This window comes from Antedon mediterranea, chromosome 8 (assembly GCF_964355755.1).
Source record: "Antedon mediterranea chromosome 8, ecAntMedi1.1, whole genome shotgun sequence".
In the NCBI taxonomy this organism is placed as follows: domain Eukaryota; kingdom Metazoa; phylum Echinodermata; class Crinoidea; order Comatulida; family Antedonidae; genus Antedon; species Antedon mediterranea.
In genome coordinates, this window is record NC_092677.1 from 23,964,618 (window position 1) to 23,986,183 (window position 21,566).

The 21,566-nt window shown below is 33.7% G+C and overlaps 1 protein-coding gene across 2 annotated transcripts; it reads left to right on the forward strand.

Annotated features, from left to right (window-relative positions):
* Positions 1-1,096: 1,096 nt before the first annotated feature.
* Positions 1,097-20,711, forward strand: LOC140056240 (E3 ubiquitin-protein ligase TRAF7-like). 2 transcript variants are annotated; one of them, XM_072101540.1, is made up of 14 exons: positions 1,097-1,358; positions 2,428-2,690; positions 4,416-4,513; positions 5,582-5,703; positions 8,069-8,160; positions 8,719-8,827; positions 10,628-10,769; positions 12,312-12,422; positions 13,730-13,807; positions 14,405-14,491; positions 15,679-15,814; positions 16,621-16,769; positions 18,924-19,043; positions 20,261-20,711. In XM_072101540.1, exons 1-14 carry the CDS (start codon positions 1,129-1,131, stop codon positions 20,318-20,320), a joined length of 1,797 nt encoding a protein of 598 aa, XP_071957641.1. In that variant the 5' UTR covers positions 1,097-1,128; the 3' UTR covers positions 20,321-20,711. The 2 variants fall into 2 exon arrangements, with proteins under 2 accessions (XP_071957641.1, XP_071957640.1); XM_072101539.1 differs by lacking the exon at positions 16,621-16,769 and adding an exon at positions 16,890-17,038.
* The last annotated feature ends 855 nt before the right edge of the window (positions 20,712-21,566 follow it).

Here is a 21,566-nt window from a genome sequence, read left to right on the forward strand (position 1 = left end):
ATTGGAAGAATGTAATACCAGGGGTCAGTTCTTGGCCCTCTTTTGTTTCTATTGTATGTGAGTGATCTTGAATATGGTATAGAATCTTCAATTTTTCAATTTGCAGATGACAATACCATTTCAAGACCTATCCATGAATTAGAAGACTGTATAAAGTTACAGAGTGATTTAAATAAGATTTATGAATGTTCAATTTTAAATAGGGCCTAAACTACCATTAAATGCATCAAAATGTGCAGCTATGAGTTTATCCCGGTGTAAAGATCCCATCATATTTGCTTACGATATCAATTCTGATTCAAACTACTTGGTGTATATATCAACAGTAAATTAACATGCCACTCTCATCTAGATTATGTTTTGTAGTAAGGCAAGAAAACTTCTTGGTTTTGTTTCAAGATGTAGTAAAGCAATGTCTCGGATGGCAATGCTAAATCTTTACAAAGCACTAATACTACCTGTTATGACTTACTGTTGTTGTATGTGGGCACCTAATGAAATATCTCATATGTATAGACTTGAAAGGGTTCAAAGAAAGACCACTAGAATAATTATGTACAGTATTGAATATATATTTAAAGTGTAGGCCTATAGACTCACATTAGGTTTTAAAATAATGCATGGCCTCTGTCCCTCATCCTTTAATGAGTTTGTGAGATCAAGTGAGAGGTGTGAAGGGCGGTTAATACATTTGGAAGGCTAAGACCAATACCTGTACATTTTTAAATTCATCGTTTGTTATTTTCCCTAGATTATGGTAGCAACTTCCCAATGAAATTAAACAATGTGCTACAATTTCAAACTTTAAAGCCCAACTCACCAAACATTTGATCTCAAAATATTAAGTTGTAAATTGTTTATATTGTTTATTCAGCTTATTTTTAATTGGTGTATCTCATTATAACTTTGTTTTGTTTTTACTTAATTTGTGCTACTTAGTTTTGTTATTTTTGTATTTTTTTTTTAATAAAGTACCGGTAAGCACTATGCACAGGAGGATCAGAGGACGTTCTTTTATAATTCTGACCCTTGACCCCGATTCGCTTCAGTGATTAATAATACAACAACTTTTTAAATCCGGCTTATTTACTACCACACTCTCTAAAACAATGATTTTATCTTGTTGGGATGACTTCAATTAACAGTAAAACTAGGCCTCTGGTCAAACAACCGTCAACACAGTTAAATTGTCCATTTTGCAAAAAACTTCTTTTAAATCCCGTAATCAGTACAGAATGTGGCCACACTTTTTGCCAAGCTTGCACTTGTAGGCCACTTGATACCGGTGATAAAGCGAACCCGGTTGTGTGTCCGGTGGACGGAAAGCTGATAAATCCCGATAATCTTGTTGTTAACCGGTAAGACATTGTTAGGCCTAGCTTTTATAGGGAGTAGGTAGCAGTTAGTATAATTAGGCGGAGAAGAGGGTTTCTCCACACCCTGTTCTTTAATATGTAAGCAGGAAAAGGTTGTTTACATTTTGCAGTACTACTAAGGCCTAGCTAGCCTAGGGTAGGCCTACTTTACTACATCTAATAATGTAAAAAACATTTCAGTTTTTAGTACTGTAATTTAATTAATAAGCACATTTATTTTTAGAAGTTAACTGTAGGAGACTTATACTAGATAGGCCTAGCCTATATAATATACTACTACTAGCTTTATACTGTTAAACCTTTACAGGCTTGTTGATGACTTTTTGATTTGCATGCGTCTCTGACACAAGCATTTGCTTTCTTTGTTACTGTACGCCAGCATTATGCACTTGTCAATTGTATGACCCACTATACAACCCCCGGGAGAGGTGCGTCATAGGTGCGTCATTTACAAATAATTACTGACGCAGGGGTGCATCAAAAAACATAGATGGTACGTCAAATCAATGACCAACGGTGTGTCAATGTCCGTCACTTTACCACCCAAAATATCATAAAAAACATGGTCACAGTGCGTCAAAATGGGTCGGTCATCATGGTCACCTAAAGGTAAGTCACATTATTGACCCATGGGTGCATCATGGTATTCATAAGGTATGATCCACATGGGACAAATGACGCACCTCTCCCGGGGTTGTATAGTGGGTCATACAATTGACAATGTGCATTATTTAGAAAATAAATGTTATTTTGATTGATTGATTGAAACATCTTTAGTAAGGTACCATTGGAAAGATTAATAATATATAAAAAATAAAATGGTCTTTCATCTCATGTTTAGCTTTAGTAATAATTGGCTGAGCTATTGCATTTTAATCATAAAAAAAAATATATATTTAAATATGTCATTAATAATAATGTAGATTTTTATAGCACACCATATTCTCAAAAGTAAAAAGTAGAGAAAGTTGAGGATTAAATGGAGTTGAACAGACACGTTTTGAGAATATATACAGTATTTTTATGCCAATTTTTTTGTTCAAACTTACAGAGCTATTGCTTCTCAGATTGACGATCTAGTAGTATACTGCCCCCATGGCATCACACGTCTTACATCTCGTGACTATGTTCCGGAAGAAGGCGGTTGCCCGGTACAACTAACAATAGCTGACATAGAGGACCATGAGCAGACGTGCGAGTATGTTAAGTTAGGCTGCCCGAACAACGAAACCTTGTGTGGAACATTTAGAAAAAAAGAATTAGATGACCATGTTAAAGTGTGCCCTTATATGGCATGTAAATATGCAGAAAATGGTAAACATACAACATTTTACATCTCAATAATACTTACTTTTGATAGTTTGCACCATGTATGCTGGATTTTTAAAGAGGTGGATTTTACTATTATTATTTGTAAATGACGCACCTATGACGCACCTCTCCCGGGGGTTGTATAGTGGGTCATACAATTGACAAGTGCATAATGCTGGCATAACAAAGAAAGCAAATGCTTGTGTCAGAGACGCATGCAAATCAAAAAGTCATCAACAAGCCTGTAAAGGTTTAACAGTATAAAGCTAGTAGTAGTATATTATATAGGCTAGGCCTATCTAGTGTAAGTCTCCTACAGTTAACTTCTAAAAATAAATGTGCTTATTAAGTAAAATACAGTACTAAAAACTGAAATGTTTTTTCATTATTAGAAGTAGTAAAGTAGGCCTAGTACTAGTAGTAGTAGTACTGCAAAATGTAAACAACCTTCCTGCTTACATATTAAAGAACAGGGTGTGGAGAAACCCTCTTCTCCGCCTAATTATACTAACTGCTACCTACTCCTACTAACTCTGCTTGGTCTGCACTCAAACTTGACAAAAAAAATGTTATGTGTCATAGTATCACTACCATATTTGGGCACATCACTACCATATTTGGGCACATCACTACCATATTTGGGCACATCACTACCATATTTGGGCACATCACTACCATATTTGGGCACATCACTACCATATTTGGGCACATCACTACCATATTTGGGCACATCACTACCATATTTGGGCACATCACTACCATATTTGGGCACATCACTACCATATTTGGGTTCATCACTACCATGTTTTGGCACATCACTACGATATTTGGGCACATCACTACCATATTTGGGCACATCACTACCATATTTGGGCACATCACATTAGTTTGATAGTGTAGACAGAACTTGAGAATGATCCCATTCACCGAGGGGGATAAAAGTACTAAGTGGTAATTTATATTATATAACAATGAAATCCTCCACACAAGTGCTGATCAAATTATTATAAAGCATTTATTTATAATTTGTTTTCAAATATCACTGGACCGTTTAGAATTTATTCTGTGCCTGTTAATTTATATAAAATATTCCGAACACAAATCCCTATAATTAAGTTAGTATGTATGTAAAAACATCGTCTGTCCGACACAAAAGCCAAAAAAATCCTTTTTTAGTAGAAAAGTTATACCATCGCTTTCAATCTTTAGCCACATCTTTTAACAATATGTCACTCTTAATAAAAAAATCACAACAAAATTTAGTAAATTATAAATGTGTTAGCTTTGTGGAATGTGTGTGCAGGTGTCACCCTACTATGACAGTGTTTTAAATACTTAACATTATTATTACTTGATTTCAGAACTTCATAGGCTTTGTTAAACATCAGTTGTATCAAATATATTGTAATTGTATGTTCATATGGGGGAGGTTTTTTTCACACAGACTATATTTAACCTTAACAATCATTTTATGACTCATTTCCATCCTGTTTTGTAGTTTTGCATCTGTTGATGATGGATGTGAAACTGTTCTAAAGCTCTGTCCACACTATCAAAAAAGTGTGAAATGCCCAAATATGGTAGTAATATGACATCATCGTGTCCAAATATGGGCACATCAAGTTTTTTTGTCACATAAAGTTTGATAGTGTAGACAGAATGAATACCACAATTCCCTAAAAGTCAGATAATTCTTACCTCTAACATTTGTTATTTTCTTTACATTAGGTTGTACATTTATAGGAGTCAATGACCAAATTCAAAATCACCAATCTGAGTGTAATTTTGCTAACAAAGAGCCAACATATGGACATTTGAAAGAAAATGTAAGTATATGTATGATACAATGTGCTCTAAATTACTCTATAATTTAAAACCCTTTTCACACCTGCAAAAATTAACAACTTCTAACAAGTTGTAACCAGGTTTGCATAAGTGTAAAGACAATTTTGTGGAAAATCTCCCCAAGATTTTACAGGTTTTTTTTTAGATGTCCCAATTATTGGTATTAAACTGACCAATCATAGTAATCAAAATGCTTTCTTTGAGATTTCTCACGAAATTTCTATGAAAATGCAGTTTAAAAAATTAGGAAATCACACCTGGTTAACATTGATGAGTTGTATTAACATTTTAATGTATATGTGAAAAGGGTATAAGGCCCATTTACACTGGGCGATAACGATCATAACTAAACAACCTAAAACAAAAGAATTTTAAAAAGTTTTCATCCTAGAACTATAGGATTATCATCTATGCTGCCTTTGATGAAATTGATATTTCCACATGTCCAATCAAATGACGTCTTGGTTAGTAAGAGCAATAATGATACGATTTTATTGTTTTTATTGATCATGTTGTCATTTGATTGGATTTTCAAAAATATTATTTTTATCAAATACAGCATACATGATTATCCTATAGTTCTAGGATGAAAACTTTTTAAAATTCTTTTGTTTTAGCCAAGAAAAATGTATGTTTATCTATTTATCGTCAATTGTTATTGGCCTTTATTGTAAACTCCTAGATTTGTTTGCTCTGGCATCTGTGACATTCCAAATCTTCCAGGCCAATTCTACAATACCAAGTCATTCAATGTCCTACTATACATCAACTTATGTTCATACTTTAGCTTTTATAAGAAAGTAGATTTAAATATTTAAAACTACAACAAACCATCTGCTAAAACAAAATTATATAGTATTTTTGTTTGTCAATCATGTAAACATAACTCATTTCGTTGCTATCATGCTAAATAAACTTATTGTAAATTATTGTTTTTATATACATTGGCTGCTAATAAAATTTTAACCGAGACACATAGATTCAACTTTTCCATTGCACTGCCTACATCATTAAATTTTTGGTTTCTTTTAATTTGATATCATTTTCAGATGGAAAAGTTAAGTGATGAGAATACATGCTTAAAGAAGATGGTATCTGAGTTAAGTGAACGGGTATCAACTTTAGAAGAGGAAAGAAGAACAATGGCTGCTTTGTTGCAGAAGTGTTCAGAGTAAGTGACACTGTTTTTTGTTTTTCAATGTACTTAGCACTGGTCTCTGTTTTTTCACGCTGCTGCTCTAGCCAGCTACGTCCCATGAGCAGGGCCGTAGCCAGGATCTGTCAAGGGGGGGTTCGCACACCAAGTATTTGGGTCACCCCCCACCCCCATACCTACCCCCACCCCCATACCTACCCCCCCCCCCCCCCCGCTAGGGTGGGGCCTGAGGCGAAGCAAATTTTGTTAAATGACACCCCTTGGCCGGAAAAGACACTCTCATGCAGCATGCTACCAATGAGTAAAACGATCGTACTTGGACTCATGGACTATTTAAACGATAACATTTGTTGCCGTATGTTAGATGCGCGTGCTCTGTGCGGAACCGCCGATTGTTTGATCATTTACTCGATACTGTATTTTGTTTTGCGTTCAAGTTCAATGCGAACGTACGTCTAGGAGAAGCCCCGAAAAAAGCACACTGGGTGAAGGCAAAAGCAATTCTTATTATAGCTCTATCTATAATATTTATTTACAGCAATTTGTTGAGGAAATTAAATATGCCAATGTAAATAGGTGATATTGATACATTTGAGTACGTATCAGCTGGTGGTCTAGAAAAAAATAATCGGATGCCATAATGTGAACTACAGTACATGATACCATAGATATTATAGTGTAAAATATTAATATTCACTATAATCCTCTATGATACATTATACTTCATAGCCACACATAAATACTGATGTATGTCGGAAGGCTATATACTTTATGCATGCTGCCAGTGATCTAAACAATTGGTACGCAGTTGTCTGGCGGTGTCCTTTGTACGAATCGTTTGTCCCCCAGCTTGCTGTGAGACGCGTCAATATCATGTTACATGCAAGGACCAAACATTTATTTTTCAGGTTAAAATCCGCAATTCATTTGCAATTCTTTACAGACTATATCGCTCGAAGTACGCTCATACAGGGAAGAAGGTACTGTATGAGTTATTCCGAACGAGTTTACGAATTTTTTAATTTACGAACAACTTTTTGTACTGTGGGGCACATATTTGGACGATTTTCGGAGATGAGGGTGAGGTATTGGGCATGTCGGGGATGGGGGTTCGCAGTCGGTTAAGGGGGTTCGCTGTAAAGGGGGGGTTCGCCCGAACCATAAAAACCCCCCCTGGCTACGGGCCTGATGAGGACTACTCATTCATAAGCTAATGCAAGCAGCAGTTATAGTATCTAAGGCCGACAGTTTTGCGACTTTGTAAACTTGACTATAATTTATAGTCCCAGCTGCTGGACCCAAAAAACGTCTGGGAAAAGAGTCTATGAGGGCTTACGGTTGAACGATTTTGGATTCTCGCCCTTTGATTGGTTGAATGGGATGAATTTTCATGAAGTCACGTTGTCTCTAGAGGGTATTCAGTTGCATGCCAACAGGTTGAGGTCACACACACACATAGCACATTAAAATTCAAAATTGACCATTTTTAAATGGGCATGTGAATCTTAATTAAAAACTGTCTTTGATTTGTATGTATTTTTGCGATTAAAGGACATCTTTTTAATATTTAATCATAAATATCTGAAGATAGAACAATGATTAATTTTAAAATGTCGAGCAGCGTTTTTTGTAAGAAATATTTTTTGTTTTAACTAGACAAGAGGACCAGTAATATTACATTTTTACTGGTCCTCCAGAATATTAATACTGTTTGTACCTGAACATTAACTTTAAAAAACAAAAATAGTACATAAAATCAATCTTGTTACAGTACAATTACAGTAGTTATTTAGAATTGTCATGGCACTGTATGTTGCCATCTTCTGAAAGTCAACTGCTTAAGAGAAGATAACTGTATTTCTTCCACAAAACAAGTGGAAATAATGGTGCTTGGCTCATACAAAGATAAAACATTAACGGAAAAACAGATATCAAAACAATTCTATCCTAAAGTTATCAATATCATGTCAAAAATTCAAATCATCAAAAAAATAGAAAAATATTATTATCTACCTACTCTGCGGTTGTACTGGATGATACTGGAATTTATTTATGGTCATAACTTTTTTTTTATATGTGGCCAAAAGAAAGTTTCATAGTGGTGCATAACATCTAGTAATCACCACAGTTCTGTTACCTAATATCAGGTACCTATTTGTATACCTGGGTGGAGAGAGGCAAACGTACTGTAAATAAATAAAGTGTCTTGCCTAAGGTTGCAAGCAATGCAACACACGTTGAATTTGAACTCATCAGAAGAACGTCCAACACAGTGAGGTTTTATTTAGTTTAATTAATAGTTTTTTATTTTTTTTTATTGATTAACTATTTGTATTCATTTTATTTATTAGTGGTTAATATTATTACAAATTCATTTCAGATCGATTGAGAATTTAGAAGAGCAACAGCTAAAATTGCAGAAAGTTGAGCTTGTACGCAGAGCTAGAAACAGTTCTACCACCTCCCTATCAAGTAAGAACAATTTGCAATACCGCCGGCCAATGACCAGTTAAATGCGTGGCAGACCAGTTAAATAGTCAAATAACAAGTCCGCTTGGCGAGTTAAAATTTTAGTAAACTCTAATGAAATATCAATAATCTTACACAATTCACCTTGTCATGATTTCTTTACAAAATATACACCTGGACTTATGTAAACAGGATTGATTTTCTGTACTATTTTTGTTTTTAAAAAAAAGACGTAATAATATGCTTTAAGCCTATTATTATGTCTTTTTTTACATGATTTTTATATAGCATAGCTAACAATTTGTTATATTTTTCACCGCTCCCTTTGGCAGTTATAATAAAGAGAACGGAAGCATTAGGAAACAGTTACCATGCGGTAGCTTATACTAGTTTACTACGGCGGGAAAAATTAGTATTTGGACTGGGTACACGTACACCCCAAAACACGTCTGGGAAAAAAGACTATGAAAACGTTTGCTGATAAGTATTGAGATGCATGTAGGTGGTAGTTATAGTGAGATAAGCGGCATTTTTGTAAGACATATTTCTTGTTTAATTTAGGTATTGGCTCACGTAAAAGGAACTCTTCAGGTAGTCCAGACCATCTATCATCAATTTCCAGAGAGAAGTGGTTTCTTCCATTTGAATTCAAGTGTATAGGTACATTGAGGTAATATTATCATACGATATTCCATATTTTGTGTATATGATTCATATTGGTCCTTGAAAACCTGGAAAATCATTTTCAGCATCATATATTGTTTTACTATCATTTTATAAGGTCTTTTCACAAAGAGTTGTGGCAATATCACACTTAACAAGTCAGCGTTATTGCCGGTCTAAACCCATTTTCATAGATGGTAATATTGCAGCAATTTTACAATTTATTTACAATTTTAATGTTTTTTTAAATTTGGCCACAAATCCTTGTACACAGGAAAAATGCCAAAATGAACTTTTCAAAATTCAATCAATAAAAATAAATTCTGGACTTTTTAAAATTGAATTATTATGCAATAATAATAAATTCTTGTTCTGTATTTTAAAAGTTTTTTTTTTCATACGCATCCAAGCCAATTACAGGATGGATAAACTATTTTATAATTATTATGCTTTTAAGTCTTATTTGGGCTTGGGGAGTGGAGTTAAAAGAGTCGTGAGTTACAACCCTGGCACTAGGTCAGGAATGAACCTTGGGCCATTGGATTGAAAAGCAAACTTGTTAACCACCAAGCTACAGCTCCACTACTTTTGCAATCCCCTAATATTGGCCCAAGGGCTTGTGGCGCAGTGTGTTGGACGTTTGACTACTGATCGTGAGATCGAGGTTCGAATCCAACTCTTGCCGCATTGCTTGTATCCTTAGGCAAGATACGTTACTTACGTTTGCCTCTCTCCACCCAGGTGTATAAATGGGAACCCGGTTAGATCAAGACACAACTTTGCGCTGATTACTAGCTGCATTATGGGAGTATGTTTCCATACGTGTTTGATCCAAAAAATGACTGGGGTAATAATGTTCAGCGCATTGAAGATGTTCGCAATTGGATGACAACAAATTACCTAAAGTTGAATGATGGAAAGACAGAGTTTATTATCGTCGGGTCTAAATGTAACATCTCCAAAATCAACATCACACATATCAGAATCGGAAACTCTAACATCGCTCCCTCATCGGTGGTCCGGAATCTGGGAATCATGCTGGATAGTAATCTCACTATGGAAGCACAAATAACAACTGTATCCAAAGCAGCATGCATATCGATTAGGAACCTTGGTCGTATTCGCGGTAATCTTAACAAGAAAACAGCTGAATTGATTGTACACTCATTTGTCACTTCTAAAATTGACATTGGTAATGCCTTGTTGTTTGGCATACCAAAATCTCAAATACAACATTTGCAGCGCTTGCAAAATATGGCAGCTAGAATTGTAACTTATACAAAATCAAACGCTCACATAACTCCTGTCCTGATGGATTTGCATTGGTTGCCTGTTCAACAACGTATTAAGTACAAACTTGCGTTATTTGTATTCAAGATCCTAAATGACAGTGCTCCTGCTTATTTATCTGACCTTGTGGATCGTTACGAATCATCCCGCAGAGGCCTACGATCATTGTCACAAAACCTTCTTCAAGAGCGTAGAGCGAAAAATCAGTGGGGTCAGAGATCTTTTTACGTTGCGGCCGCAAGTGTATGGAACAGCTTACCAGCAACAGTTAAATGCTCAACTAGTCTAAACAGTTTCAAGACCAACCTAAAGATGTCGCTATTCGCTGATGTTCTCGCACGTTGTTAATGCACAAAGCGCCATGAGCGCCACATGGGTGGAGGATACCGGCGCTATATAAGTTTTCATTTATTATTATTATTATTATTGAGAGCTTGCGTATATGTGCTATATAAGAATGAACTATTATTATTATTATTATGAATGGACACTTTAACTGTAAGACCTTTTTTTATAGAGGACATGCTGGTAGCGTTCATTGTCTAGCAGTTAAGAGTAGAAACCTGTACAGTAGTGGTGATGACAACGTCATTAAAGTATGGAACATAGATCAGTTGAGTAAAGGCTGTGCAAAAACACTAAAAGGACACAAGGGAAAGGTAACTAAACTTGTAATTATGTGTTTACCTAGACTTTCCATAAGTCTGTATTTGATTTGTATTTTACCCTGAATAAATTGTTACATCTTGTAACAATTTGTACAGTACAGTTTCGTTCCTCCCACTGATGCCAGTCGCATCCAAGAGGCAGTCTTCTTTAGCATCCAAATATATGCTGGGTCCGACTGTTGAAGGGCTTCCTTGACTGGGTTAGCTTCTTAGCTTGACTAGGATCGCACTCAAAGAAGATTGCTTGATTTAATCTAGGGGTCACGATATTATGGTTTTCGGGCTTGTGCAAAGAGCATTCGTTTTGTTAATGAGGTATTTGGTGCTCGGGAGATATGGGCTATGGACTTTAGGTAGTGAACCCATAGTCTTTAGTGGAGTTGCACCGACGATATTTTCAACATCTTTATTTGAGAACAGGAGACTGAAAATTCCATCTTCCATAGATTGCTCTTGGTGCCCGGTAACCTTCGCTTCTTTACATTTACAGGCCTGCAACGATTTATTACATGTTTCCATACACGTATAACGTAAATCTTCTAATAGTAACCCACACTCTAATAGTAACCCCCTTCTAATAGTAACCCACCTATATAAGTCAATCTAATAATCTATAATCTATAATACTACTCTAATAGTCACCCATGGGGATTACTATTAGAGTCACAAAACTTATGATGCAGCCGTATTTTGAAAATAAGGAGATAATGCATGTTGATCTCGGGAGTGGGGCAGTGTTTTTGAGTATATTATTATTTTCAGGTGCCTAATTTAAGATTAGTAATAGTAACGCCATTACTCTAACAGTAACCCCCCTTCTAATAGTAACCCCCCTTCTAATAGTAACCCACCCTAAAAAACAATCAAAGAATAATAACACAGGGTTACAATTAGAAGATTTATGGTATGCGAACCCTGATAAATCTGGAAGAGAAAACGTAGTTGCGTGCTATTTGCTTATTATGATTGGTCAATTAAATACCAGGGCAAAATACATGCACGCGCACAGTATCAACTCTGAACATTTTAAAACAAAAACAGGCCTCTTATCGGTGTGTTTTTCACACAAAATTGTACAAACATGTTGTTACATTTTGCAGATGTTTCAATTTTTGTCTGGTAAAATATAGACTTTTGTAAAACATGTACAGAATCAATTTGCAGACTGCAAGCATCAGAATGATGTAGGTTAAAATACCATATTTGGCTTTATGAACCCATTTGAACAAAATTCAGGAAATACTCTCTTCCCATACTGCCTTGTTCCATTAAAAAGCCTGTTTAAAATTAAGAAAACCACTTCACTTTACAGGAATGATTTTTCATTTTGAAAAAAAGGTAAACATGTTTACAAATTTTAAGCTTTACATGAAATAATTAGTTGTAAGTTTTTACTTAATAAAATTGTTTATAATATAATATATATAATAAAATTACTCCAATATTTAGAGTAAAGTCATGATTCAAAGTTTCGATCTTTATTGAATTACAGTATCATCAGGTATTATTATTTATATTATTTTCTCTTTTTAGGTGACGGTATTGATAGATGGAGGGGATTTTCTTTTCAGTGCGAGCATAGATAAAAGCATTAGAAAATGGTCTTACGATGAACAGGCTATGGTAGAAAAATTAGCAAGAAAGGTAGAGCTACATAACTTGCTTATCAATATTGGTCATTATTTTGTACGACAGGCCTTGTCTTTTGAGGCGTGGGAATACAATCACTCACCTAACGCAATCCTAAATTCCATTGAGGTGTGCCACTTAAAGGCCAGGTGCGGGCAAAAAATTTCTATTGATCATACATTCCAATAATTATCGATCTATAGTTTCTCCTATGTTTCATAATTTTTGAGATTTTATTTGTGTTACACGAGCTTGTTGAAAATAAGCACTTTCTTATCAGTGGGGGGATAGTTCAAATTACACAGTAAAATCTCTATTCTTTTGTACACAAATTTTGTAAATAGAGAGGCATTTTAAAAAGCTATGAAAAATAAACGGTGTGGTAAAAAATGATATCAGATGATAAAATATATGTAATATAACTTGAATTTTACATTTCTGGTATTTTTACTTCAGACTTTTATTTTCATGCTATAGCAAAAATTATCCACCGTATATCCACCATCTTTTTTCACCTTCTAGGGAGTCACCAGACATGTTATTACATTAGGTTAAACTACCTAACTACTGAAAAAAAGTCTCTGGTTTTTATGGCCAAATTTTGTATTTGACCATATTAAGGGAAATTCATGTTTTTTCGTCTTGATTTCTGTTACAAATACATGAACCAGATATTATATTTAAAATTCATGCCTGTACCTGAGATTTAAATTTGGTAAACGTCTGTACACCAAGATACAAACAGCACACCTGAATGTGTGTGGAAGTGTGTTTCAATTTCAAAAGGCAATTCTTGTGAATGTGGTAACAATCCTTTTATCATGCTTATGGTGGATAGTTTGTAGGGCTCTTACAGTAACTCTGAATGCTTCTCAATTGTCAAGAATCTTTATAATCCGTTTATTTTATTAAATCTGTTCAGAATATATTTTTCAGTATATATTCCCTATAAAAGTATATTTATTTATTTATTTATTTTTATTTATTCAATTTTCTGCCATATACAATACAAAGAAGACAAAGCAATTATAAAAGGGGGCAAGGAACGACCAAACAGGTGCTAAACACCTATGCTAGTTAGTCAACCCAGAACATAGAAAGCACAGAAAGAAAGAGATAAATCCATAAATAATATTACGGTCTACAATTAAAGCATCTACAAGAAAGCGACCAACTACACACATTTTCAATATCAAAATTATATTATTATATGTATTATTTGTGTAATTTTTATGTAATACAGTATATTGATTTTATTTTACTTTATAACATATCTTAGTGTATCCATTTGTTTGTTGATTTTATAAATAACAATTTTTTAGGACGCCCACTCAGAAGAAATTACAGCATTAGCCATAACAGCAAAGTATGTGTTTTCATCTTCCTATGCAGAAATTAAGGTAAAATAACATATTTATTAAATTGTAGTTGCACAACCTTATGCAATGACAAGCAATATAAGCATGATAAATAACACAACTTCTTTACTGATTGAATTTTGCATCAGAGCAGTTAGGTAACACCAATGAACGCTCACTGGTTAAGCCCAATGGCCTCAGACTAAAGCTTGGTTGCCACTACCGACGCAATGCATGGACGTAACGCAACGTAAGTAATTTGACCAATCACAAGCGATGGATTATTCGAACAATGGCTTGTCATTGGTCAACTCGCTTGTGTTGCGCGTGTTGCGTCTCTAGTGGGAACCACGCTTTAAGGGGGCCTCAGATTCCGAATACATTGAAGTAAAAATAGGTTCAGGTTGCCTTTTGTTTTTTCACAATTTGAGAAATGTTGACTAACATGTGAACATCAGAAATAGAAATTTATGGTATTTACAATAAATCTGGACTTTAAACAGGCATTAAAATATGAAAAAAAATGCTAAAAACGCTTCCCTTAGATTGCCAAAACGTCTTCTGCTTTATGCCACTGCATCACCAACATCATCAACTCATACATAATTTGTAACAAAAATTCTCTTTTTATTTTGAAAGATTTGGAGTCATGAGAAATTAGAAGCTGTTAAAACCCTATCTGGTCTTCATCATTGGGTTAGAGCATTAACTTTGGATGATAGTAAGGTTTGTATAATGTGTAAATTATCAGGATAAGGAAAACACTCGTCAACAACAAATCGTTTTCATCAATGGTGCCACCTATGGCGACATCCTGAAGAGGATTAGTTTAGGAACTCGGAATTAAAAGACTTAGTTTTATCCGGATGTTTACTACCGACATGTATACGCCCCTTTCGTAGGTAAATTATGGTTTTTTAAAAGCACTAAAACTACATGTGCAGTATGTTAGAGTTAATGGTTGATGGCTTTATACATTGCAGCTCTTGGTGAGAAAAGCATAGAAAAATTATGTTGTCTGGACAGATAGATTTATGGTTTATTGTGTATGACTCTTGATAGAACTATTAAGCTAAAAATCTATGATACAAAAAATGTTGTCACTGAACATTAAAAACATACAAAATAAAGTTTATATTCCTGCAATGTTGAGTTTCAATTTATGCTCAGAGTGTGGTTTAACAAATACTGATTGTGACGGGATTTGAACCCATGCCTTTGGATTGAGTGCCACAACTTCAATAAGACTAAAAACTTCAGTGGTAGCATGATATTTGTTTTTTGCACCGCGCCTTTAGGCAGTTATTTTCAATAGGATGGAAGCATTAGGAATCTGTATCACAGGGAAGCTTATGTTTACTACAGCTGAAAAAATTGGTATTTGGAAACTTGAACTGGGCATGCGCAAACCCCAAATTAGTTTGGGAGAAGAGATTCTATAAGATGTATGCAGACAGTAGTCTGTGTAAGACTTGTTCAATATACAATGTTTGGTCAAAACAATCCTTCCTCTACGGTAAATATGTTTGGTGAATGGTGTGTATAGATGAAGATTATTTGTGAGTATGTTTGTTGGCGGCTGGGAAGTTAGAATTTTTGTTTACTGGAATGTTGGGGTATGTGAGTCACTATGGCCTTAGAGAGTAACGCCTATACCCTGGAATATGTACAGTGAACATTATTCACGTTATTACTGTAGTTTAGTGTAGGACTTGATTGTTCCGTTCAGACTATATTTACGTTGCACAAAATGTTTACTAGTGTACTGATTGTTAAACAAAAATAATTGATTGATCATTATTTCTTAATTATGAAATAGAATATCAATTAAAAAAAAGCATTTAATGAAGAAAGAACGGTAATTAAAACGGTTGAGTGACATTTTTTGAAAGAAATGTTTCTTGTTTTTATAGGAAATGCTGTACAGTGGGTCTCACAATGCTATACACGTCTGGAGTTCAGATGGCGATTTTAACCTGAAGAGAAAATTGGAGCATACTTATGGTTCCGTCTATTCCATGGCAATAACTGATCTTTACTTAATTATTGGTAAGCAATACATACTTCATGATGTCATAAAACTAAACAAACTAAATAAAACATATACAGTATTATACTGTGTGCAATGATAGAACGCTGACAAATAATGTGAAATAATGATTTAAAGATGTATTGTCCCCGCCCCCAAACAATTTATTAGTAAAATTGTTTGTTGTTAAATATGCTATTTTAATATCACATAATAGTTATTCATTCTGACCTAAAATCAGTGAAAAAAAAAAATTTTACTGAAAAAACTGTAATTTAAACAAAAATAGTCACATTTGTGTTAGCCAATGGGTTTTTTATTTGATAATCATTTTGGCTATTAACAAAAATTGGGTAAGTTTTATACTAGTTATTTAAACTTATAGTCAGTGCATCTATCATTGCTTTATGTTTATACTGAAAGAATGAGATTAAATAAGATTTAAGATTGAATGTCACACTTCCCTTGTTTAAGTATTGTTAAAAATTGGCTTCCAAAAAAACCCCTGCATATAGGATGTCTTTCTGAAAATTTCGAGGTTGCACATTTGAAAACTAACCTGTAATGTGCACTGTCTATCTATTTACTCGGCTGAATTCAGAGCGCTGGAGATCTTTTTTTAGTTCTTGCCTTCGATATTCACATGGATGTGTATAAAACAACAAATTTTGCATTTTTTAATTGATAGAATATTTTTATTAGTTAAGTAGACCTCTTGATGTATTCTAAATATTCCACTCCTAAATATTCATTGTATTTTGATAGGAACAATTATACTTAAAACTTTTAATGATCACTTGAATATGAAATGCTCTCTTTTTCTTAGGTACATACAATCAGAATATACAATTATATGATGTTATTACTCACAAACATCTTAGTGACTTGACAGCCCATATTGGTACAATTACAGACCTTCATCTCTCTCCTTGCAATATGTTTCTAGTGTCAACATCATTTGATTCCGTTGTCAAGGTAACAACAAACAATGATAACACGGACTCTTACTTTTCATCATGGCTTTCACGTTGCATGCCTTTCTTTCACCTCCCACACCATTTGTATGACTCTATATATGTCGGTTTTATTTTGTAGGTACTTATAATCGAAATTTGCAAATTTTTGATCTGGTGTCCCACCAGCATGTGAAGTCACTTCGGGGACATGTTGGTATTGTCACTGATTTAGGCTTGTCCCCAGCCAAACAATTTCTACTTTCTGGGTCATATGACTGTACAATTCAGGTACAGTATATGAAAAGCAATAACAATCACCTTAATATGCACTATACTACTGCATTACTAATAATACGGTGGCTGGACCATGATTCCCACTAAAGCGTGGTTCCCACTAGCGACGCAACACAAGGATGTAACGCAACGCAAGTGAATTGACCAATCACAATCGATGACTTATTCGCTTGTGATTGCTAACTGTCTATAACTTCGCTTGTCATTGGTTAAAACGCTTGCGTTGCGTTTACGTCCTTGCGTTACATTCTAGTGGGAACCAAGCTTAAGATGCAATGCAAGGCTGTAAACGCAACACAAGCAAGTTGACCAATCACAATTTACAGACCATATTACTTGCTTGTGATGTTGGTGCGTTGAAAAGCCTTTAGCGTATGTCACCCATCCCATGTCATTTACAAGTTGTCTTTTCTGTTGACTGACGTTTGGAGGATATAAGAGACAATTGTGAATGTAAATATATTGGCGTAGGTGGAGTGTGGAACTAGTTGTAGAAAAAAGAATAAAATTATAAATGTGAAAAAACTTCGCTTGTGATTGGTCAAATTACTCGTGTTGCGCTTACAAGTAACATCCTTGTGTTGCATCCTAATGGGAACCAAGCCTTAATCCAAGGCATAACAATACAATATAATTCAGCAAGTTGAATGGATTAGCAGCTGACCAATTCATTGCAGAGGCGCTGTACACATCGTAAATCTATGTATACAGTATGGCCAGAACTTATTATTTATGCTACAAATACTACTGCAACGTGTATTGCAACTGCTACCAACACATGTACTAGTGCTGTTTCCATAACTGTTTCTGCAGAGTAGTTTTATAATACTACTTCTGCTGCAGCAACACAACTATTCACTGCCACTATCACTGCACTTTAGCCACCGCTACTGTCACATACATTAATACTGTAATGTCACTGATAATTCTGCAAGTAATGCTACTGCAACTTTTAATAATAATAATAATAATAATAATAAGATTTATACAGCGCACATATCACTAAAGTGCTCAAGACGCTTGTGAAAAACCATGAAAACATATAAACCTTAAACCTAAATACAATTGATAAATTTGACAAAAACCGAAAAAAATAAACAAGATCAATCTTTTACTGTATTATTGCTGTCATTTTCGCAACTAATGCCTAGTCCTACTTTCTCTGCTACAGTTACATTGATAATTGCATTGTAGCAACTAATTCCTGCTCCTCATCATGCTTCACATGCTAGCTGAAACCAATTATATTGTTATTGCTGCTACAGTCACATGGCATTATGTATATACATGTGGGATGCCACAATGAAAGCACTACTTCTTCAATCATGTAATATTAAGCAACTACAACTAAACACAGGAAAGACTGGGTTGGATGGGACTTATTAAAACAAATGGAAATCAAATCTAACTTGCAAGTCTTCCTTTCTTTGATGATAGTAAAATACATTTTAAATAATTTACAGAAACAAACAAACTTAATACATTTTACTAATACACAAACACTGTAAATGAATGCAAAATCTTGACATGTTTGTGCTGCTAACAAGATGTAAAAAAAAAAGGAAGCTATTTATATAGCCTGGGTTCGAGGCGGATTTTTGTTTTAATGTTAGTAAAAAGATAAATATTTTGGCACATGTGGCGTTTCATACGTATACTACTTGTCAGACTATGATGTTTTGGTATTGCATGTTAATTTACCTTACTTTATGTATCTTGCAGCATTTTTTTTTTATATTTAATATTCTGTAAAGGTTTATCATTATAAACTTTCTAAAATTGTATGAAACATTTTGATTGGGAAGAAATTGACATAGATAAACTTTATTTGTCAAAAATGTAACATTTTTGAAAACTTGTTAATATATTTTTTTTACAGATTTGGAATCTTGAAAACTTTCTGCCACTACAAACATTAAGTCGGCATGAGGGTGGTGTTAATGCGCTAGCATTGAAGAATGGCTTATTATTCACTGGGTCAGATGACAAAGAAATTAAGGTAGGCCTCAATATTCTTGTTTTGTAAAACAAAATAACACATACAATAAAATTTCCAAAATGCAGCCTTATTTAAAAAAAGAGTTTCTTCAGTCCAAAACAAATAACAAATTCTACAACTATGGATGATGTAGTTCTTTTGATGACTGCATAACAGTTGGTTTCCATAGATTGCACTTGCAGCTTGTGCTGCAGAATTTACAGTTAGTTTCTCATTGTTGAATCTGGTTGCTCAATATGCTATACAAATTTGAATGCTTTGAAATGGAAATTTCCAATTTCGCCATTTCAGTTATTTGAAAAGTGAAAAAACATTGGATCTATACTTCTATGTGTCCTTGGATGTCTCATGAAAATAATAATGAATGAATATATGTATTTTTGAATTGGGAGATTATTTTCATTATTTTTTAATTCAACAATTGGCTCCACCTTGTTATACCGTAGTATGTACAGTAATGTAATAGTCAATCTTTCAAAGAATGAAATATTCTCCCCTAGACTTGCTCCAAGTCTGTAGTTATTTCGAGGCTTTTCGATGTTTGTCCGGAGTTTACAAGCTCAAGTAGTATGCGTATGAAATGAAATGTGCCAAAATATTGATTTTTTACTATTATTAAGTCAAAACTTTCTCCCCATTCAACTCATAACATTCATTATTTGTATAACATACAAAGTATATTTTGGGGTAGATATAATCCCTAGATTAAAATTCTATCTTTTGATACTTTTGTGTAGATCATCTTATGGCTTATTGCCATGTGTAAAGGATTGCCACCTTAAAGATGTATTGTCCCCAAAAACATGAAAAATGAACAATTAATGAAATCAGACTTTAAATAGGCCATTTTGCAGTTTGAATAAATGTATTCACTTCTGTAAAAAAAAACAATAAAAAATTATTTCTGTTATATAAAGACAAATTAAATGTTTAATTTTAACCAAAAACTAAGAAATATATATAATAAAAAAACGTATTATGCTACTGTGTATGGTATTGCCCAAGGCTTCTGAATCGCTTACAGATTTGTTTTTGGGTCTAGGTTAGGCCAAACTGTTTTCAGTTTTTTTTATTTTTTAGTTTAGCGATTTGCATGTAGCATAACCTTTATAAATCATATGCATACAATCGAGATGCCTTTTGAAACATAACCTACTTTAAATTTACTGTTTCATCTTCACTCAACATTTTTAATCAACATAAACTTTTTTCCGCAGATTTTCAAATATTTCAAACTAATGACACACTCTGGCTATGGCAATCATATATCTGTATAGAGGACAACAAATATACATAGTATAAAGGAGTAAAGAAACAATAGGAAAAGTTTCCAATACTGTTTAGAATTTGGCTGTCCGCAATTGTGGAACTTCACCCCAAAACTGAAGATTTTTGGAAAATATAGTCAGCCATTTTTATGTACTCCATAAGTTTTTAAATGAAAACTATGCAGATCTAGATCTTCCAACACACTACTTGTAAGCACCCATCCAAAGCTAAAGTTGGCTTAGTCAGCCATTTATTTTGTCAATGTGCTCCTGATATTCGACACTTTTTTTTGTTTAAATAAAAAAACCTAATGGATTTTTTTAGACAGTGTACTAAATAAATCATAAATTTAAACATGACACACTGTTTGCAAACTAAATGGATAATGTTAATATTAAAATTACTCTAACGATTGATTGATTTGATGGATGGATAGGTTAATTAAAATACTGTTATAATTAGGTTTTATAAATATATTGAACATGTGACCTGATTGTCTTTCAAATTTGAACATTCTTTTTATTTCTCTGCAATATTACAATTTGTAAAGTGTATTCATAAGCCTAATAAATTTAAAATATTTTATAGCTAAAATAATAATAAAAAATGTTTGTATTCAATTTCATGTACTTTAAACCAAATTTTGTCATTTTAAACTGTATTTTGTGGACCAATAGTATAGTTTATTTCACTATACTCAAATTTTAAAGATGTATTGTTCCCAAAAACACGGAAAATTAATATTACTAAAAACAATTTTGAATAGACCATTTCACAGTTATAATAAATATAAAAAAAAAATTTAAGATCAATCCAAGTTAAATCAGGAGAAATATGGAATACTTTTATGATACATCTTTAAAAGCTCAGGTACAGGAATGAATTTTAAATGAAATATTTGGTTAATTGTACATAAATCAAAGACGAAAATACATGAATTTCCCTTAAAATGGTCAAATACAAAATTTGGCAAAATTCTGCTATAAAAACAGTAGTTAACCTAATGTAATAACATGTCTGGTGACTCCCTAGAAGGTGGACAAATATGCTGTATTCAGATTTATTATCGTTTAATTTGAGTAGATTGGTCGAAAGCCAGGTATGGTTGTCTTTAAAGCTCAGGTACAGGCATGAATTTTAAATATAATATCTGGTTAATTGTACATAAATCAAATATTTGTAACAGAAATCAAGACAAAAAAACATGAATTTCTCTTAATATGGTCAAATACAAAATTTAGCAATATTCTGTCA